Source organism: Euprymna scolopes, chromosome 3, assembly GCF_053919585.1.
Source record: "Euprymna scolopes isolate OS-2025 chromosome 3, ASM5391958v1, whole genome shotgun sequence".
In the NCBI taxonomy this organism is placed as follows: domain Eukaryota; kingdom Metazoa; phylum Mollusca; class Cephalopoda; order Sepiida; family Sepiolidae; genus Euprymna; species Euprymna scolopes.
The window spans coordinates 196,763,704-196,786,507 of NC_136484.1; the positions used below are offsets into that span (position 1 = coordinate 196,763,704).

Genomic DNA, 22,804 nt, shown 5'->3' on the forward strand with positions numbered 1-22,804 from the left:
TCTTTATAAATCTCTAAATATTTAACCAGAATTGTTACTCTTTTCACAATTACTGTAAAAACACAAGTTAAATGTGCATATATTTTCTCAAACAATAAAACACACTTGTGGGTGTTAGTCTATAGATTTTAGTTTTACCAGTAGTTTAAAATCAACAAATATTTATTATTTTATTATTATTACAAATAATGGAAGATTTTGTTTTAAACAAAATCAAATAATGAAAAAAAGATAATTAAAAGAATCATTTTTGGCATTGGAAAATAGACATTTTTTATGCCGATTCCAATAGGACTAAAAAGTCTGATTTTTCCAATTCCCAATGAACTGTCCTAACACTAATATATATATATATATATAGCCACAGACTCTGGAACAGCCAGGATGTGTCTCTAAAAATGAAGGTGGCAGTCTACAAATCTGTTGTTTTGCCAACTCTTTTGTATGGTGCCGAAACGTGGACCTTGTACCGCAAGCATATAAATCAGCTTGATTCCTTCCATATGAGATGTCTGCATTCTATTTGCAATGTTGGATGGTAGGATCATGTTCCAAATAGTGAATTATTGGAGAAATGTGAAATCACTGGTGCTGAATCATTTTTGATCAGGATACAAATGTGGTGGTCAGGTCATCTTGTGAGAATTAGTGACTCAAGAGTTCCTAAGCCACTTTTTCATGGGCAACTGACAAATTCTTGCTGCCCAATAGAGCGTCCTCTGTTTTATTACAAGGATAAACTAAAAGACAACCTGAAGCATTGTGGAGTTTCTCTGAACTCCTGGGAGAGTGCAGTAGGGGATCTCAGTGAATGAAGGAAGGTGTGTTTTCTAGGGACCAGAGAATTTGAACATAAACACCTTTATCATAGGGACGTCCTTCGTGCAAATATGAAGGCAAAATACCAGAAAAATCTATCAAAAAATAAATATGTATGCCACTGTGGTTTCAAAGTACGCAGCAAAGCAAGGTTATCTGTTCACTTGAGTAGGCATCTTTGATTGACAAGCACATGCATGTTCACCATCTGCAGAGAAGTGTGCCGAATGCCTGCAGGATTGTAATTATACATGCGGTGTCACAGAGCTTGGGAGCTGCTTAAAATTGCATACTGAACCCTCATTCATCATCTTCGACAAGAGAATCCATGATATATATATATTTGTAGTCATTGACTATATATATCTTCTAGCAAAATTCCTGTAGTGGAGTGAGTATTCTGTTAGATCATAATGAAATTATTTCATAAAACAAAATAGCGTTACATTTCTTTTATGTCCCCTTACAATTCAATTCAATTTTTTAAATTAAAATTTAACTCAATGTCACCTCTGAAATGGATGGATGATGAAAATATAGATTACAACCTGGCCGAACTTTGAAAAACTTATAATGTAAGCTAATCTACCTATTTCAAGAATAAATAAACTTATCCAGATATGTTATAGGCCCAGAATCATGATGTACACTTCTGTACATAGTTTTGCCAATCATAATAGTGTTTAGCTTGATTATTACTGGCCTGCAAGAATGCTGTGAACAGAGACAGCCTCTATATCTGGCTTTTGTAGACCTAACCGAGGCCTTTGATCTGGTTAGCAGAGATGGACTATTTTCCCTCCTCCGGAGGATTGGATACCCTCCCAAACTCTTCAGTCTGATTGTTTCTTTCGACAAGGACATGAATGGGACAATGCAGTTTGACGGGTCAAGCTCTGAACCCTTCCCAATTAAAAATGGAGTGAAACAGGGATGCGTCCTTGTGGAATCTTCTTCTCCCTTCTTTTTTCATACGCCTTTAAAGATTCTGATGATGGTGTATATATATATATATATACACAAGAAGCAGTAGGGGACTCTTCAACCTAGCACACTTTCGTGCAAAGAGAAAGGTGCTGAAAGTTCTCATTAGAGAACTGCTCTTTGCTGATGATGCTGTCCTTGCTGCACATTCTGAGGAAGTGCTGCAGCGACTCATGGACCGTTTTGCAGTGGTATGCAAGGAGTTTGGCCTAACCATCAGCCTAAAGAAAACAGATCATGTGTCAAGAAGCACACAATGTGCCAACTATCTCAATTGATGAACATACCCTTGCGGTGGTGGACAGGTTCACGTACCTTGGTTTGACCATCTGTAGTAATCTCTCCCTCAATTCCGAGCTGAATATAAGGATCGGCAAAGCAGCAACAGCGATGGCTCACCTTACCAAGCGACTGTGGGAAAACGATATGCTGACCGTAAACACCAAGATGAGAGTCCATCAGGCAGTCGTGCTGAGCACTCTCCTATACGGTAGTGAAGCATGGACTCTCTACTCCTATCAGGAAGCGAGGCTAGATGCTTTCCCCCTTCGTTGCATCTGCAGACTGCTTGGCCTAACCTGCATATATGCTATCTTGATGACTAGACCTTTGTGCTGGCTGGGCCACATAAGCCGGTTGGATGATGGACGAATCTCTAAAGACCTTTTGTTTGGGGAGCTACCGGCCGATCGGCCCTCCACTACAAAGATGTCTGTAAGCGTGACTTGAGGGCTGGCAGTTTCAGCCCCTTGAAGCTTGAGATTGCTGCCTCAGACCGTGAGAGCTGGCAGACCACCATCTGGTGTATGGTTGAGACATGTTGGCAGGAGAAGCAGGCCTGTAGAAAGGAAAGGACAGATCCAGCTTCAACCCAGGCAGAGAGACAGGAAAGCTACACCTGCAGCAACTGTGGCAGGTTCTGTGGCTCCCGCATCGGTCTGCACAGCCACGCCACAAGCTGTAACCCCCCCCCCCCCGCCTCCGACTGAATCAGGGCGCGGAATTTCAGGATCTCCAGAGATCGACGGAGCCAACAAACAAGACTATAGCACTATCGGTAAGAAATTTGAAACTTACATTGCCACAACACTGACATTGAGGATATATTCAAGCATTACCCAAACCTGTGTCACACAAGACTGAAAACTAGGATTCAAAATCCACATCCTATAAACGTGAAGACAAAATACTCAAATTTTTTTGATTGTATATCACACAACTTTGACAACAAGAAATTCAAATTGATTGATATACGAAAGGTCTACTTTTTATATTTAAAAATTATCAAAAATAAACTTCTTAATATACTCAGTCATGGATATGTGAGTGACTTTATGAAGGTTAACTTATCTGCGTATTGACCTTGATTGGCAATGGGTTCTAATACTTGCTTGAAGTGGATAACTTTACTAAATGGCCAAGAAGCACACAATGCCCCAACCATCTCAATTGATGAACATACCCTTGCGGTGGTGGACAGGTTCACGTACCTTGGTTTGACCATCTGTAGTAATCTCTCCCTCAATTCCAAGCTGAATATAAGGATCGGCAAAGCAGCAACAGCGATGGCTCACCTTACCAAGCGACTGTGGGAAAACGATATGCTGACTTTTTTTTTTTTTTAAACTAATCCTAAATGTTTTTTTTTGTTTTTTAATGTTACCTTGTTTAAACTTGTTTTTCGTGTTTTATTTATGTATTTTGTCTGTATTCTCCTGTCTTATCCGTCATCCCTCCATGCTACAAAGTTAAACGATAAAAACAAACAAAATGCCGGCAACTAACGATAAAAAAAAAAAAATGCCGAAAATTACTCTCTATTAGAGTAGATAAACTTAGGACTTTATTTAAGTAGTATACTTAATATATATACTATTACTGCAAGCTTGCCTGTATTGAAAATGCTTGCTTCCTTGCTGGCCAATCAAACCATCTAATATAGTTAGCCTTATGTTCAAGTACATTCGAAATATAATACAGTGCAAAGAAACAGTTACTCATGAAAACGAACCTCCTAAAGTAAAACCTTGAATAATTATCTAAACTCGAATGTAAATTAATATTAAGCCGACTTTACAAATTGATAATAGTTAATTATTGGATTTTAATTAATTATAAGATGAAACTCTAATGATTAAAACTCGATCGATAACGACAAACTTCCACCCATTAATATGGGAGGGGAGATTATCATCAAGTGTTCTAAATTGTTAACTTAGCACCGGACTTACTACTACTTAGATACAAATAAGTCACTCGTACCCATTCCCCCCCCCCCCTTTTGTTTTTCTTAATGGAGAGTAGATAATACAGTGGATGTGTTATCGGAAGCTCCAGTAACTCTCGCTTCTCCTATTTTGTCATTCAGTCCTCATTCAATAAGTGATTTTTCTAACAAAGGGTGAAGAAAAAACTGCTTAAAGGTCGGTAGTACTTGGTGACCAGTAGTCTGAGATGTCGGAAATTTTTCTGTCTTTGTCTGTCCTTGTGGCCATGTCACTAGTAAGGGTGCTGGAGGTAAACGTTTTGTCTGGGCTGACGTTATCCGCCTGATAGTCATGGACCCGAACCTTGGATTAACCACTAAGGAGGCTGTCCTATCAGCAGGCACAAAGTACTGGGACTGCTGTATTGCCATTTGGTGAGTGGATCTGGACCATGCAGTAGTCTCTGGTGGGGCCTCTCGATGCCATACTAGTGGGTAATTATTACGGCTTTACCTTTTTGTGTGCTACAAAAAAAAAAAATTTTTCCTGTTTTTTTCTCTCTTACTTTCCCTCTCTGTACTGCTCTAACCAAGTATGCCAACCTATTCCACAAATCCCAAAACCTCAACATGAAATATCTCCAGAAAAAAAACTCAGTTAAACCTAGAACCCCATCTTCCAACGGAGACCCCTACTACCAGGTCTCCTTCTCCAACATCAGGGGTCTACGTTCCAACCTTCCAGAGGTTGAAACCCAATTACAGGAGACGAAACCGGACATATTATTTCTAAGTGAAACTGGAATAGGGCCGACCACTTCCCTAGATGAGTTCATAATTAACGGATACTCTAATTTAACAGCTAAATCTGACACCCAAGATCGCCATGGGCATGGAATATGTGCCTACATTATGGATGGCTTCCCGTGTGGCAGGGATATCTCTAGAGAAGATCCTAATTTACCCTATATGTGCTTCAGGGTTGCACTAGCTAACACCACTGCATTTATATTTGCCCTCTATAGGCCCCACAACAGCAGAGTTACTATCTTTAAGAGCATATCTGAGAAAATAGACCAGATACTGTCTTCACATCCCTTGGCTAACATCCACATCTGTGGTGACTTCAACATCCATAACGTGGAATGGCTGACCCATTCAAATAAGACAGATGATGAGGGGAGGTTTTGTCATGATCTTGCCATTGCTTACGACCTCACTCAGATTGTTTGTGAACCTACCCGTGTGCCCGATACACCCGGTCAATATGCAAGCCTCCTAGACCTTTTTCTCTCAACTTCCCCTGAGCTATGTTCATGTTCTGTTCATTCTCCTCTAAGATCGTCCGATCACTCCGTCGTATCAGTTAAGATAAAAACGAAATGTAAGAAGCCCCCAGACGTACCCCTCAACCGTACTGTATACCGATACTCTATGGCTGACTGGGATAGCTTCCGTACATTCATATCTGATTTACCTCTGCACTCCATGTTTAAAAAGGAAGTGTCCTCTATAGTATCAGATCTGACCGAATGGTTAATTGTAGGCATAGACCAATTCATACCATCTAAAAAATTCCGACAAAAACCTAACAGCCAGCCATGGTTCTCCCCAGATGTGCTGCTGCTATCGCGCACAGAAATCACTTTTTCCATATCTACCAACGTAATAGATGCACTGAGACTAAAGCTGCTTTCAGGACTGCCAGCAACCATTGTAAAAGAGTAATAAAAAATGCAAGAGAGCTATATGCCCAGTCTGTTAAATCCAAGGTAGCTGATCAGCGGCTTGGTTCCCACCAGTTTTGGCAAATAACAAATAGGATCCTGAACAGAAGTGTGCGTTCTATCCCAACCATTATCAATGGACCAGAGGTCATCTCGTCAGCATCAGACAAGGCCAAACTATTTGCAAAGAACTTTGCAGCTAATTCTACCCTAAGTGGCGAAGGCCATCAACTCCCCATATTTCCTCCTATAACACAGAACAAGCTAGGTAACATACAAATATCCGTGCATGAGGTCGCCAAGCTAATCAAGAACCTAGATTCCAGTAAAGCAACTGGCCCTGATGGCATCCCAATTATAGTGTTAAAAAAGCTTCAACCAGAACTTGCTCCCATACTTACGAAACTGTTTAAGCGCTGCCTTAAGGAGAAGTGCTTTCTGACTCCCTGGAAGACCTCTTCAGTTTGCCCTGTATTTAAGAATTCAGGTGATAAGTCATCTCCCTCTCAGTACAGACCAATAGGTCTCCTGTGTGTTATGAGTAAGTTGCTGGAATCTATATTAAATAGAGAAATAGTCAACCACCTCAGCAGGAATAACCTTCTTAGTGACACACAATATGGTTTCCGCTCTGCAAGAGCTACCGCAGATGTGCTGACGGTTATATCCCACAGGATTAGTGAATCTCTTGACAAAGGCTTCCTTTCTAGGGCAATTGCTCTTGACATATCAAAGGCCTTTGACAAGGTATGGCATAAGGGACTACTTCACAAGATTTCCAGCTACGGTATAACTGGAAATGTTTTCTCAATCATTAAATCATTTCTCTCTGATAGGCTCATAAGAGTAGTGGTAGATGGAAATAATATCGGAGGCCTGCAATATAAATGCTGGAGTCCCTCAGGGGTCCATCCTAGGCCCAACTCTCTTCCTGATCTACATCAATGACCTCCCTAAACACATACTTAAATCATTCGTTGACATCTATGCTGATGACACGACCATTTACGGCAACACATCAAAGGCTGTGAAGGACAAAGTTCTCTCTGATTCTCTCTCCTCTGATCTCGAGCGCGTGGTTCAGTGGAGGAAGATAAGGCTGGTTACCTTTAATGCATCCAAAACCAAACTCCTATCCTTACATCATCAACGCTCTGATCCCCATCTGGCATCAATTGTGATGGATGGCTCTCGTCTGGGTGAGGCCCCGTGTTTTGACAAGCTTCTGGGTTTGACCTTTACTCCTGATCTGAAATGGAACACGTACATCAAGTCTGTTGCCAAGGTCGCTGGAAAGATGGTGGGATCCTTCTACCACTCCAGAACATATCTCACTACTGATACAATTCTCTATCTATATAAAAGCCAAGTACGTCCAAGGATGGAGTACTGTTGCCATATCTGGGCAGGAGCTGCAAAAAACAGCCTATCCTGCCTTGACAGAGTACAAAATAGACTTCGTGGCTTAGTGGGGGATGCCCTTTTCTCTACCTTGCAACCTCTCTCCCACAGAAGAGACGTTGCGAGCCTATCCTTGTTTTATCGTTATTTCCATGGCAGGTGCTCATCTGAACTCCAATCTCTGGTCCCCCCTCGCCAATCTTTCACGAAAAACACCCGTCTAGCTGAATCCACTGTGAAAAATTTCCCCCACTCTTTATCTGTGCCTAAATCAAAACGTAGATTCCATGAACAAAGCTTCTTTCTTAGAACTGCACGCCTGTGGAACTCTGTTCCGTCTGCCTACTTCCCACCGGACTACAACTTGGATGGGTTCAAGTCCAATGTTAACAAATTCCTAATGAACCGCCCCCTTAAGTAAACACTTCATCAAATCTCCACACTAACGTAATGTACTTGCAATAACCCTTATCCCTGAGTGGCTTCCGGGCCTTGATAAGTGGTGACCACTGTGTAAAAAAAACAAAAAAAAACTACTTAAATGTAAAAAAAGAAAAACAATGATAGAAACACTAATTGAGTTTTGGCACGAATTGTTTGCATATTGTGGATTGTGAATGTACTCAATTCATGTAGACAAAATAAAAAATGCTCTGTCAATCGTTTTTAATGGAACACATCACAATTATGTCAATGAGTGATTTGTAGATACTTTTAAAAAAGCATTACAAAAACACAATGGATATTCCCGTGGAGAAAGGCATACTGGATTTTCTAGAATGTATAGAATAATCCCCAAATGATAATGTTTCATCTCATAGAGCAGAAGCGATATTCGCAAGAAAGATCAAGATGATTTTGAACAGACTGTTACAGATTCCTAAGAAACTTGAATGAAAAATAAATGTTAAAAAGAAAAGATGTTTTAACATCAGAGAAAAAGTTTCTGAATGTTTAGGGGAAATCAAGATTGTAGATAAGAGAACTGAGGATATGCCTTATATCGTGAAAAGGTGAAACATTTAAACCAATTCAAAAAAATATATTCTGATAATGTAAAAGAAAACACTACAAAGAATTAATGAATATTGTCAAGAATGAGAGTTCAATAGAAACATCGTTTTAATTTGAATAAAATAAAATATGCATATATATATATATATATATATATATATATATATATATATATATATAAAATATGCATGAAATGCACTTGAAAGCCAAATCACAACGTAATATTAGGAAAATAAACAAATATTTTACTTGTTTGAAATTTATCACAAATATATTTCGGAGGTAGACTCAGGTATGTCCAAGGATGGAATACTGTTGCCACATCTGGGCAGGAGCTGCTAGAAAGGACTTGCCTTGCCTTGATAAGGTTCAAAATAGACTTTGTAGCCTCGTAGGAGATGTCCTTTTCTCTTCGCTGCAACCTCTATCTCACAGAAGAGATGTTGCCAGTTTGTCTCTGCTTAATCGTTATTTTCACGTAAAGTGTTCGACTGAGCTTAAATCTATGGTACCCCTTTGCCAAACTTTCACAAGAAACACTTGTCTAGCTGAAAACACTATCAATAATTCCCCCCACTCTTTATCTGTGCCTAAACCTAAACGTAGATTCCATGAACAAAGCTCCTTTCTTAGAACTGCACACCTGTGGAATTGTCTTCCGTTTTTCTGCTTTCTAGCTGACTATAATATGGTTGTCTTCAAGCCCCACATAAACAAGTTCTTGATGAGCCGTTCCATTTGTTAACAAATTTACCGAATTTCCATTACTAACGATTACCATATTGTCCAATTGACTACTGTACACTCTTAACCCTTATCCTCGAGTGGTCTCTGGACCTTGATAAGTGGTTATGCCTATGTAAAAAAAAAAAAGAACAAAAAAGGCTCCATCTTCAGTGTGTTGTTTTGTTTCTTTTGTTTTTGCACAGTTCAAACATTTCAAAATACAACCGCCAGATACAACGCGTGGCTTTATACAAACAAACTTCTTTCTCCAAATTTACAGCATGGTAAGGAAGAAAAAAAGAAAAATGATGTAATGTTCTGCTGGGGGATGGCTTTTATACGATGCGACACAATGGAGTGTGTAGATATCTCCACTGCACCATCTGTAAAAAGTTGAATATCAAATGCAGCAGCAAATCCTAGCAACATATGCCAGAAAGAACAGTTGGAAATAAGTTGTACCCTAACCATAACAGACACGACAGGAAAACAAATGAACACATATCTAAAGAAATGGCAGAAACACTAGAGGATGACTTCCAATCTGTAGTGGAATGGGGACAAAAATGGATAGTCACATTCAATGCTGCCAAAACTAAACTTGTTTCCTTCAATAATTACAAGAAACCTTCTCTACCACCAATAGCAATGGCCAAAGACCCTTTATCTGAAAGTACATCTTTTAAACTCCTCGGCCTAATGTTCACAGGAATTGAGAGTATTGCCAAAACCACTGCAAAGAAGGTAGGTTCTCTCTACCATGCTAGAAAGCTACTAACGCCCGAAAGTATTCTGTACCTCACCACCATTTGCCCATGTATGGAGTATTGTTGTCATATTTGGGCTGGTGCATCTGCTACTAGTCTCTCGCATCTGGACAAGGTTCAAAAGAGAGTCGCCAACCTGTCATCTAAACTTCAGCCTCTCTCTGTCCTATCAACAAAATGTTGCATCCCTCTGCCTGTTCTACAAGTACTTTAACGGTGAATGCTCCGAAGAACTCCAAGCACTTGTACCCCCTTGACGTAAATACTCCCGACTGACTCAACAAGCAGCTAAATCCCACTCTTTCACAGTAGAGATCCCTAGATGTAAGAGAGCCTTCTACTCCAGTAGTTTCTTCCCAGAACCGCTTGACTTTGGAATTCCCTTCCAGTACCCTGCTTCCCCAACTGTACTGACATGCAGAAGTTCAAGTGTAATGTGAACCGACATCTTGCTGCCCAACTCCCTACATAGTACCCCTGTAGCTTATGTCCCTGATAATAGCCCCCTACATCAAAGTGGTGATGTGCCTTGTTTGGGGTGAAAATGTAATTAAAAAAAAAAAAAAAAGCAAAAAAAAAAACAAACAAACACTATCACTATTCAATTCCTACAGCAATGAGGTGCATTCAATAAGTTTCCAGACTTTTATTCTAATGGCATTTTTATTGATTGTATACACATAAAACTCTAGTTCCCTTCGATGTAATTTCCTCCGGCTGCAATCCACTTGAAGGCCCAATGGATTTCCTCTTGTGTGAGCGTGTCAATGACCTAGTCACAGCCTTTTTCATCTCAATTGTCTCATAATGACAGCCTTTAAGGTTTTCCTTGAGCTTAGAGCATGCTTCCACTGGGAACTGTCTCTTGGTTTCTGATCATAGCAGTATATCCAGCTATCATCACATCTCACACCAAAGCATCAGGAACTGTGGGATCTGAATTGATCAGCTCAATCATCTCCTTGCTGTTATGACATCTTTCTTTCCGATATTCTCTGAGCACACCTGCGACAAACTTTGCACAAATCTTCTGCATCTTCAGTTCCTCACGAATAATTGTGTGTACAGCTCTCACACTGAGATCAAACTGTGAACTTATTGTCTCCATCAACACATGATGGTCCTTATCCATTAAATTCTTTATTTGGCAAATCAACTCTGGTGTTCTGATTTCTTTACTCCTCCCACAACTCTCATCATTACTCACAGACTCATGCCTCCCTTGAATTTCTTATGCTACTCAAAAACTGATGCTTGATTCATGCAAGTCTGACGCACTCCATTTCTGTGGCATTTTTTCCAAGTTTAAAACAGAATTATATTGCATATCGTTATTCTAAATTGTTCTTACGCCCAGATTGCATTTTAGAAATTCACCAGCTATGACAATCAGGCTTTAGTAGGGTGCATTCTAATTCCTGCTGTAGCTGTTCATTTGAACCTAAAATTGGTCAGTCATCTCCTAAAATGTATAAGCAATAACATACTGAATTTTTAAGAGTCTACAACAATTTTCAATGCTTATATAAAAAAATTACAAATGTGACAAATTGATAGCATTTCTGCACTACTTGCACCCCCCCGCCACCCACATACACACAACACATGCGCACCTGCATGCTTCTCTTTTGAGAAAATGATGGTGATGACATTTCAAATCAAAATAGAAAGCATTCATAATGTGGCAACATATCCAAAGAACCAGAAATTGTTGGTAAGTAATGATGGTGGGGTTGGAAGTTTGAGTAAGAAAGAGGGAGATATTTTTAGTGAAGCAAATGCAAGGGGGGGGGGTATAAAGAAACAGTAAAGGAGAGAAGCAAGAGAAAAATCCAGTTATTGTGAGATGCATTTTATTGATTGTGGCAGCAAATCTACTATTATTATTTCAAATATATGCACCAAAATCGCTTGAAAAAGAGTTGAAACTCAATCAGCGCAATGCTTACACAAACTTCAACGGGATCCCTAAAACTATTTCATTGAATGTTTTCTCTGATTTTGACTCTTTGTTCGCCTTTATTCCAAAGTAAGCAGATTTCAAACATTTCTTAATTTTCACACTCTGCGCCAGGTGAAGATGACATTTTACAGTTAGAATGAGGCAAATCAAGGCCTCTTCTTCTACTACTGTCCAATACAAGTTTAGGCTCATCTTGTTTGTCACAGAAATCAATACAATTCTATGGGACATTATTCAAACAGTTATAGTGAACTTTTGAATAACTTCTAAACTATGAACATAGGTGATTATAATTTTTAAAAAATAGCTTTAAAACCTGCTTAAATCACAAAAGCATGTAATGTACTTATTAAAAATCCAACATTTTTTTCCCCTAATGGTCATATGTTCGTTTTTATTAATTAATTGAAATCAGGGCAACCTTTTTGTTTCACTCTCAAAGAAAAAGGAGGAAAACATACAAAAGTTAAGACTGAGGAATGCATACAATAGAAAAGAAAAGCAAGGTTATGGTGATGGGGAGAGGTTAGGGTTGATACAATACCAGTTGTTTTATTTATCAGCATGTGATACCCTCAAATGACAATAAAACTTTCCTGTGAATGGAGAACACAAATTGTTATGTCCGTTGTTAATAAAACTACAAATGTTATGTGCACTTTCTATGCAGCCATTTCCTTCCCTCATTCTTCAGCAATTCATGCCGTGACTTAACGAGGTGGAAAGGGGGAAGGGACATGTGTTGTTTGTAATTAAAAGAATTAATACAGAAAAAATTTAATTTCACTAAATTATTTGCGTCATTCATAAAAAGAAAATATCTTTTGAAAATTGGAATTCACAAAAAAGAAACAAAAAAATGAATAATGCTAATGATAAAATTGAAAGTTGAAATTGATAAATATGTCAAAAGTTGTGAATGAATCAAATGAATCGAGAGAATTTTGTTGCATTTTTTCTTTACGGCATATCAACCCATTTTGGGTCATTTAATGCTGAATACAGCCATTTTGGAAAAAAAAAAAAATTTATGCTTCAAGTTCCTTATGTTTTCAAATATTGCTTCATGGAATTTGGTTTAGTTGTTTTGTTTTATGGAATATCAACTTTTTTTAAATGTTGAATCCAATAATTTTGGAAAAGTTTTTATGCTTCAAATTCTTTATATCTTCACAATTTTTAGTTTAGTTGTTTTTGCATAGGAAAATTGTTTTTATTTTATACTTTGCAGAACATGATTGAATTTTGCAAAGGAAATGAAAACAAAACAAAAAACATCAATGTTTGGTGCATTTTAGGTCAGGAGTTGAGAGAATTTTAGGTGGATAGAACAGCAGACTGAAAGTAACTAAGATAAGAGGTTCAATTTACAGGCAAAATAAAACATTAGGAATAGAAAGGTATGGGAAAAGGTCATTTCTGATAAAAGGTCAGATTTTTTTTATCTGATCTTCAAGAAACCATTTTTTTTTCAAATCATTTGTAAAACTTTTTCATTTAGATTTTAAGCATACAATTTAAAAAATATTTCCGACAAAGAAGTAATGACGCAACTAATATAGACACAAGTGTTTCTGATTGTAATCGATGCAACGGACTGGAAATGGCCAAAGTAGTGTTATATTTCTACTGTGTTTAATGACGACACATTGATATATAAAAACATATATCTTTATTCTCATTGATGGTTACGTATGGTTCAGTATTAAGAAGAAGATGCATACAAAATAATTCGATGGGTTCTCCTTGAGCCCATCTCGTCAACCAACAAAGATATCCTTTTCGATTAAGCAGTTGTGACCATCTGAAACACCCCTTTTGGGATGGTATTGTTACCGTAAGCACAGACTTCTAATTTTTTTTTGACAATTTCAAGTTTTTTGCTTCTCCTGCAGGTGTCTAGCAAGTTTATGATTTTTATCTAAATGATCTTTTGGTACATTTGATAATTATTTTATTGTTCTTGTAGGTGTACGCTTTTGTCAAAAATGATTTTTCTGTATACACTGCCTAGATATTCAACAGTAGTTTACTATTCAAAACACAAAAAAAATGTAAAAAGATGCATGCCACCAAGCATGCAAATATAAAACCAAAATGAATTTAACCACAATGAACAGTCATTCAGTCTCTTGAACAATTGACTGCATTCTGACCCCCCACACCACCGAAAAAAATAACATCTTCATAGTAAAAACACAAAATTGCACTGCATGCAAGCAGAAACATCTTTCAGTTAGGGGTAAAAATGTTTGCCCCCTCAAAAGATAAAGTTAAAAAAATATTTCTAAAAAAAATAAAGAATAGAAATAAAGTTTACTCATTGATTTGAACAAAATTATTAAACCCGTTCTAAACATGAAAAGAAGGACGGCCGGGGGGGGGGGATTGACTCTAATCAAATTCTACTCAATCTACACCAGTAATGATTACTACACTACTACCTTACATTTATTAACACTTATCCTCGAGTAGCATTCAGGCCTTGATAAGTGGTGACTTCCAAGTAAAAAAAAAAAAGTCCTGGGAAAAAATGAAAATTTTGTTTCATTTAATGTCAGTACTAATTGAATGTTTGGAGATGGTTCATCTATTTTTAATCTAACTAGTAAATTGCAATTGCAAATATTTGTGACAATATGGATCCTGTTCAATATCATAGGAATACTTTTAAGAGATGATAAGGTGATGCAGTTTGCTTGAAGCATTGCAAGAAATGTTTATATAGATGAGTCATAGGAGGCGATCACAATGAAAGAAATAGAAATATGTTTACATTGAGAAGAAAAACAAAAATGAAGTTATTTCAAAAAAATATTTTTTTATAGCAATCTTATTTGTTCAGTCAAAAATTTTACTAATATATGTGATTATGTTCCATAATATATTTTGAGGTAAAAACCTCTTGATCAAATTGTGGGAGTTTCTCTTTAAAAATTGTGTGAAATGATAATGTTTTTATGGTTAAATGTTAACATGAGCTGCAGCAAATGAAATAAAATTTATTTATACACTTGCCATCTCAGGTGGTTTGTCCATGTACCGAATGCTACCTCCTGCATCCATTCAATAAAACGCATTGATACACTAGTCACGAAAGTGCTTGGAAGGTTCAAGAAAAACCTGGCTAGAACATGTACAAAATGACTTGACCGCTTGCAAAATGATGGGTATGGGTTGACCACATGGATAGCAGGCATGGGATGTTGCCTGGTATTGCCAACTGCAGAGTTCAGAACACTTACAGCATCTTAAATACAGAAACTTGAAGCTAATAATTAAATGGTGAAACGATTCTCGTCAAATTTATTTATAACTAGCAGGGTGACCCGACATTTTCCAGGATTGAATGAAGATCAACAAATGTTCCACCCTCCCATACTTTCATTGTCATTGAAATCAATGGAATCATCCATTTTTTAATCAAATCAATTGATTGCCTGCTCTAGTTAAAGACCACTCACAGTGTACTGGGAGGATGCGTCACATGCATCCCAGTAGTGACTTAGTCCACAATAGTAGTCTACATTGCACTGTAAAGAATCTACTGTTGATTTAAAAAAAAATAATCTGTAAATAATGGTTTCACTTGAAGTTTAAAATGCAAAAGTCAAGTATCATGGTTCAGTTGTGCTCTAAACAGAAACATTCATTTCAAATGCACCCCTTTTTTATCAAAGAACCTACTGTTTATTTTATGAAATTATTTTTACATAATTACTTGAATTAAAGTTAAACATACAAAAATCAAGTATCATGGTTTAATTGCACTCTAAAAACAAATGCTTACTTCGTATGCGCCCCTTTTTATACAAGCATCTAAAGTTGATTTTATAGGCGAGGCCTTTCTGCTTATGCAGTGATAATACTTGTCAAATGTACTTGTGATGTTAGGTTGCATAAGAGTGTAAGCTTTGATCAAAATCGACTTCCTTCTTTAATTGGATTTTTTCGATTATCGATACTTATCAGATTCATTCCAAAAAATTCTCAAAACCTTATTAAGAACACTTCCAGGTATATCAATTACCTTGGTGTAAAATTAAAAAAAAAATTGGCCCAACCGTTTCTGAGTCCATAACTCACACAGACAAAATTCCTTGTATATAATAGATAGATTATAATATTTATTGAATTATTTTTTAAATATATTTTTTTGTAAAAAGGAAAAGAATATTTACAAAAAAAAAGGAAAGGAAAAAAAGAAAGGAAAAGATTATTTAAAAAAAAAATTATTTGAAAAAAGAATGACCAACAATGACAACTTTTTTTTACTAAGTTCAAAAAAACCTTTTAAATGAGTTAAAATACATAAACCACATCCAGTTAAGTAAAAAAATAACTTATCTTACCTATGACAACATTTATTGGGTTCGTTTTACACTCCACAGAGGTATGAAAATGTTGTCAAAAACAAATATATAACAAATAAATGTTACCATAGGCAAGTTACTCTTCTACCTCCCTCTATGAATTTTTGGTGTTGTAAATGTTTCTTCTGTTCAAAAAACAAGTAGTGTTAAGCGTTGCATGAGGACAATAAAAAATGGCCACGATGTCTCTTGAAGTCTCAACAATGACTTAATAAAAAATTATACAAAATAGTGGTAGAAACCCACCCGATAAATTTAATGAATGATGAATGAAATTTAATTATCCTAATTAGTTTAATGTACTTGAAAACATTATAATTGTAATCTGCACAAAATTTCCTTTCATTTGATATGCTATAAGCCATATTGTTTTAATAATTTCATTGAATCGTGTTGTGGTGGCCATCTTGGATTTCCTGGTTGCTATCTTGGATTTTTAAAAGTGTAATGATGACAAATGATTATGTCCATCAGAAAAATATTTCACATGATGATAAAGCATTACCTCCCATTTTTTAAACTGTTTTTATGATGCTTCTACTTAAAACTGTTAAAATAAAACTTAATTATGCTAATTAGTTTAATGTACTTGAAAACATAATTTTGATCTGTACAAAATTTCCTTTTCATTTGATATAGCCATATTTTGTTAATAATTTCTTTGAATTGTGTCATGGTGGCCATCTTTAATTTTTCATGATGTGATAACGACAAATGATAATGTCATCAGAATAATACTTCCTATGATGATAAAGCCTTACTTAGCATTTTTCTTAACTGTTTTTATTATGTTTCTACTTAAAACCATTAAAATAAAACTGAAATATGCTAATTAGTCCCTAAGTTACCAAATGAGATGATCGTAAATACAGCTATCTGAACCTTCATGTTCAAAATTTCATTATAATATCTTAAAAAGATCTGAAGATACAGCATTTTAAAGATGGGTTGGTCTGTAAATTGTGCAAATTTTCTACCATTTTCAATCACAAGCTTATATGCATTTGAACAGGACTGACTTAAGATGAAATGTTCAGAGAACCACACATTTTTTGATACTTTGAATGGTCATAACTTCAGTTTTAATTGACCAATTTTAAAAAACTAAAGATATTATTTCTTTGTTTTTTATGCTCTTTTCAATAATGTTTGATTTGAGTTTATTCGATCTAAAGAAAAAAATGGTGTGGTATAGCAACAAAGTTCCTTGTATATAATAGTAGATAGATAGATTATAATATTTATTGAATTATCTTTTAAATATATTTTTAGTGTATTAGATTGCTTTTACTAAATTGTTATTATATTAACTCACTAAATTGTTATTATATTAAGTCTACTGTTGATTTTAAAAAAAGCATCTGTGCATGATGTTGCCAAGCTAATCAAAAACCTTGATTCCAGTAAAGCATTAATAGTGAGCTTCTTATTTCTGTCTATGAACCTATCAGAGATAAATGACGGCATTCCAATTATAGTGCTAAAGAAGTTTCAACCAGAACTAGTTCCCATACTTACAAAGCTGTTTAAGTGTGGTCTTTAAGTGTATTTAAGGAGAATTGCTTCCTAACATCCTGAAAAAACTCATCAGTATACCCTGTATTTAAAAATTCAGGTGATCGCTCATCTCCCTCTCAGTACAGATCAATAAGTCTCCTGTGCATTATGAGTAAGTTGCTGGAATCTGTGTTAAAAAGAAAAGTAGCCAACCTCAGTAAAAATAACTCCCTCCGTGACATGTAATATGGTTTCCATTCTGCTAGATCTACAGCAGATGTGCTAATAGTTATATATCATAGGATTAGTGAATCTCTTGACTGAGGCTTGCTTTCGAGGGCAATTGCTGTTGACATATCAAAGGCCTTTGATAGGGTATGGCACAAAGGTTTATTCCATAAGATCTCCAGCTATGGTATAAGTAGAAATGCCTTCTCAATTATTAAATCATTTATCTCCGATAGGTTCATAAGAGTAGTGGTTCATGGACAGAAATAAAAAACTCATACTATTAATGCAGTAGTCCCTCAGGGGTCCATCCTGGGCCAAGCTCTCTTCTTGATCTACATCAATGATCTAAATCACATCCTAAGATTGTTTGTAGACATTTATGCTGACGACACTACCATCTATGGCAACACTTCAAAGGCCATAAATGACCAAGTTCTCTCTGATTCTCTCTCCTCTGATCTTGAGCATATGGTGCAGTGGGGAAAGAGATGGCTGGTTACTTTTAATGCATCTAAAACCAAGCTTCTATCTTTCTATAATCAACATTCTGATCCCCATCTGGCATCTAGCATCAATTGAAAAGAATGGTTCTCGTCTTGGGGAGGCTCCATGTAGTGATAATAGTTGAAATCGCTCTAAACTCTAGAACCGAAACGGAAGAGCCACTGCTCAAAACGAGATATTATAAAAAGGCTGACTGCGAAGCCATCAGGGATCTCATCAGAGATGCCCCATGGCAAAATATCTTTTCAATTCCTGCTGAACAGTGCACAATTGAGACCACTGAATGGTTCAAAAAACCAATTGAAACACATGTTCCCACTTGGAAATTTTATAGCAAACGCCACTCTCCCCAATGGTTTACTTCTACTTGTGCAGCTGCCATCGTTCAAAGGCAGCATGCATACCACAGATTTAACCGACATGTCCAGTTCAAACAGACAGAAGTATATAGAAGCCAGATATAACTGTAAGAAAGAAATAGTGACAGCTAAGAGGGAATTTACTGAGACCATCAAAAAACGCACTGAAGCACAGAAATAAGGCACTCGTGACTTCTGGAAAATCTACAACAGTGTAGTAAATAATGAGCAATCAACAATTCCCCCACTATCCAACAATCATGAGGTTGTTTGCTCAGCAACCAAGAAGGCTAACATGCTTGCCACTTGGTTTGCTTCCAACTCCACACTGGACCCTGCTAACCACCCTCTACCTGACTTTCCTTTGCAGACAGACGCCACACTAGATGATCTGAAAATCACCCCTCCTCAGGTGCATGCTATCATAAAAAATCTTGACACTTCAAAAACATGTGGACCTGATCCCATCTCAGCTGTGCTATTAAAAAAGTGTTCCACCAAAGTATCTCCAGTTCTCTCCAAACTTTACAACAAATGCCTTAATGAATCTTGCATTCCTGCCTGCCGGAAAACGACTTCTGTAGTACCAGTTTTCAAGAATCCTGGCGAAAGAACTGACCTAGTAAATTATCGCCCCATTAGCCTCCTCCCACTTTTCGCCAAAATATTTGAGTCCATAATTAACTAAGCTCTAGTCCATCACCTTACAGATGTTAAACTTCTAACCGACCAACAATATGGATTTAGGCAAGCCCGTTCAACAGCAGACATCCTAACTGTAATCTCAGAGCGCATATACCATTCACTTGAGAAAGCAGGAGAGGGTAGAGCGGTAGCTCTAGATATATCTAAGGCTTTTGACAGGGTATGGCATGAAGGTTTTCTCAGGAAAATCAGATCATACGGTATCACTGGAAGAATACTTAACATAATTAAATCCTTCTTAGATAAGAAAAAAATCCAGGTTGTCCTCGATGGTCATACATCTAAACAATATGATATAAATGCAGGAGTGCCTCAGAGGTCTATCCTTGGACCTCTATTATTCCTAATATTCATAAATGAACTCCCTGACAAAATTGTCTGTGAGATGGGTATATATGCTAATGACACCATGCTCTATAACAGACATGACAGGAAAACAAATGAACACCTATCTAAAGAAATGGCAAAAACACTAGAGGATGACCTCCAATCTGTAGTGGAATAGGGACAAAAATGGATGGTCACATTCAATGCTGCCAAGACTAAACTTGTTTCCTTCAATCACTACAAGAAACCTTCTCTACAATAATAGCAATGGCCAAAGACTCTTTATCTGAAAGCACATGTTTCGAACTCCTTGACCTAACGTTCACAGGAAATATGAGTTGGAACAATTACATTGAGAACATTGTTAGAACCGCTGAGAAAAAGGTAGGTTCTCTCTACCGTGCTAGAAAGCAACTAATACCTGAAGTATCCTGTACCGCTATAAGGCCACCATTCGCCCATGTATGGAGTATTGTTGTCATATTTGGGCTGGTGCATTTGCTACTAGTCTCTCACTCCTAGCCAAGGTTCAAAAGAGAGTCGCCAACCTAATAGGTCCTGAACTGTCATCTAAGCTTCAGCCTCTGTCCCATCAATGAAATGTAGCATTCTTCTGCCTGTTCTACAAGTACATTAATGGTGAATGCTCCGAAGAACTGCAAGCACTTGTATCCCCTCGACGTAAATACACCCGACAAACCCGACAAGCAACTAAATCCCACCCCTTCAGTTGAGGTCCCTAGATGTAAGAGAGCCTTCTACTCCAGTAGTTTCTTCCCCAGAACCGCTAGACTTTGGAATTCCCTTCCGGATTCCTGCTTCCCCAACTGTACTGACATGCAGAAGTTCAAGTGTAACGTGAACCGACATCTTGCTGCCCAACTCCCCACATAGTATCCCTGTAGCTTATGTCCCTGATAGTAGCCCCCTATATCAAAGTGGCAATGTGCCTTGTTTGGGGTGAAAATGTAATTAAAAAAAAAAAAAACTCTGGGTCTGACTTTTTCTCCTGATTTGAAATGGAACACATACATCAAATCCGTTGCCAAGGTCGCTGGAAAATGGTGGGATCGTTCTACCGCTCCAGTAGATATCTCACTACCATTGCAATTCTCTAACTTTATAAGAGTCAAGTACGTCCAAGAATGGAGTATTGTTGCCACATTTGGGCAGGAGCTGCTAGAAGCAGCTTATCCTGCCTTGACAGAGTTCAAAATAGACTTCATAGCCTTGTGGGGGATGCCCTTTTCTCTTCCCTGCAACCTTTTTCCCACAGGAAAGACATTATGAGCCTGTCTCTGCTTTATCATTATTTTCATAGCAAGTGCTCGTCTGAGCTCCAATCTATGGTCCCTCCTCACCAAACTTTCATGAAAAACACTTGTTTAGCTGAAACCACTATCAATAATTTGCACCACTTTTTACGTAAACCTAAATATAGATTCTATGAACAAAGCTTCTTTCTTAGAATTGCACACCTGTGGAATTTTCTTCTGTTTGCCTGCTTTCCAGCTGAGTACAATATGATTGTCTTAAAGGCCAACATGAACATGTTCTTGATGAGTTGTCCCGGGCCCTTAAGTAATCCAATTTACCAAATTTCCACTACTAACAATTACTACAATATTGTCCCATTGACTACTGTACACTCTTTAACCCTTATCCTCGAGTGGCCTCCAGACCTTGATAAGTAGTGACTCCTTTGAAAAAAAAAAAAAAAAAAAAAAAAAAAAAAAAAACTAAGACCTCCAAATTCAATCTTGAGTGTTTATTTTTAAAGGGAATTAATCACTTAAATTTTTTGTAATGAGTTATTTCCCTTGCATCGGAAATTCTGGCACTTCCTCAATGTAAGAGCGAAATTCAAATTTCAAATAAAACTAAATGGTATCATTACTTCATTGTTATGTCGTAGTAATGAACATATGCAAAAATTACGAAAAATGATTAGGTAGAAAATTCATTATTAATGAAAAGACAATTAGTGAATACCAAGTTTTGCTAAGTTAACATAAGATTTTCAAAGTTTTCAGGAAATAATTACCTCCCTTGTTACAATCTGAACTCTCTGGTTTCATTTTTTAGCAAAACTTAATATTTTCTAATTGTTTTTGAAAACTATTTTTATTAATAATTAATTTTCTACGTTTTCTGTATTTTTTGGATATATTCATTACTGCAACATGATAAGTAGATACCATTGGTTTTACTTGAATATTTGAATTTTTCAAATTTTACTATTATAATGTAGAAGTGCTGAAATTACTTGAAACTTCACCAGTGAAGTCAAATTTATTTTTTTAAGTTAAATTATTTTTTCAATTTTACATTTTTATTATTTTCATATATATGAATACAACAAATTATAGAAATGTAGTTATTTGAATTTTTTGGATTAACAGCAATATTCATTTTTGGACTTGCTTAAATAGCATGGTGATTTTTTTTTTCCTCAGCCTTTTGACTAGAAAAAAAGGTAGTCTCTGTTCTGATACTACACTTCACTTTTTCCGTCCTCGGTCAGTGGGGGAGAAATCCTTTATGACCGAGACAATTTTTATTTTTGTTCCTATCCAGAGTTCCCCTTTTTGAGGAGCCGGATTTTCCCGACATTAAAAACCGACCTTGTGTCTTACTCTACCCTCATGGGGAGGCAAGTAAATAGGAACACTAATTAAATAATATTGCTTTAGATTAAGGCAAAGAAGACATGATAAGAAAAAGTTAGCCTTCCATCCATCCTGACATCCCCCCCTCTTCCCTAAAAATATAACTGACTTCTAATCTTTGTATACCTTCTTCCCTCTTTCACACAAACACAAAAAATAAAAGAAAAAAATGAGAAGTAAAGCAAATTTTGCTGATTTATTTATGGAGACTTACTTTGTGGTGGAGTGTCTTTCGCTTGAAGAACTGAAGAATGACAGCCAGCACTTGGTGTGGAATGGTTTGTAGTTGAGAAGAGAGATGACAATCCACCATTGGGATTCTTCTTTTTATTCTTGGGTGTTTTTTCAAGGAGGCATTTCAAAGATGTTTGAATAAACCACAACGAACAAAGAGGATCTGATAAAAAAAATATATAGAAATCTATAATTGAGTAAATGAGGAAAGGAGGATTTGTTAAAATTTAGTCAGAAAGAAAGAGAAAGAAAGAATTTAAGAGAAATGAGGAGAGGGGATGTGTGCTTGAGAGAGAGA

General features: G+C 36.8%; 1 protein-coding gene across 1 annotated transcript in view; it reads right to left on the reverse strand.

Moving 5' to 3' along the window:
• The window catches only part of LOC145263208 (uncharacterized), a 291,719-nt gene that overhangs the window by 241,002 nt on the left and 27,913 nt on the right, over positions 1-22,804 (reverse strand). Inside the window, exon 3 of the mRNA XM_080120287.1 lies at positions 22,487-22,669. Within this exon, the coding sequence (XP_079976413.1) occupies positions 22,487-22,669 (183 nt within the window). The remainder of the gene's footprint in view (positions 1-22,486; positions 22,670-22,804) is intronic.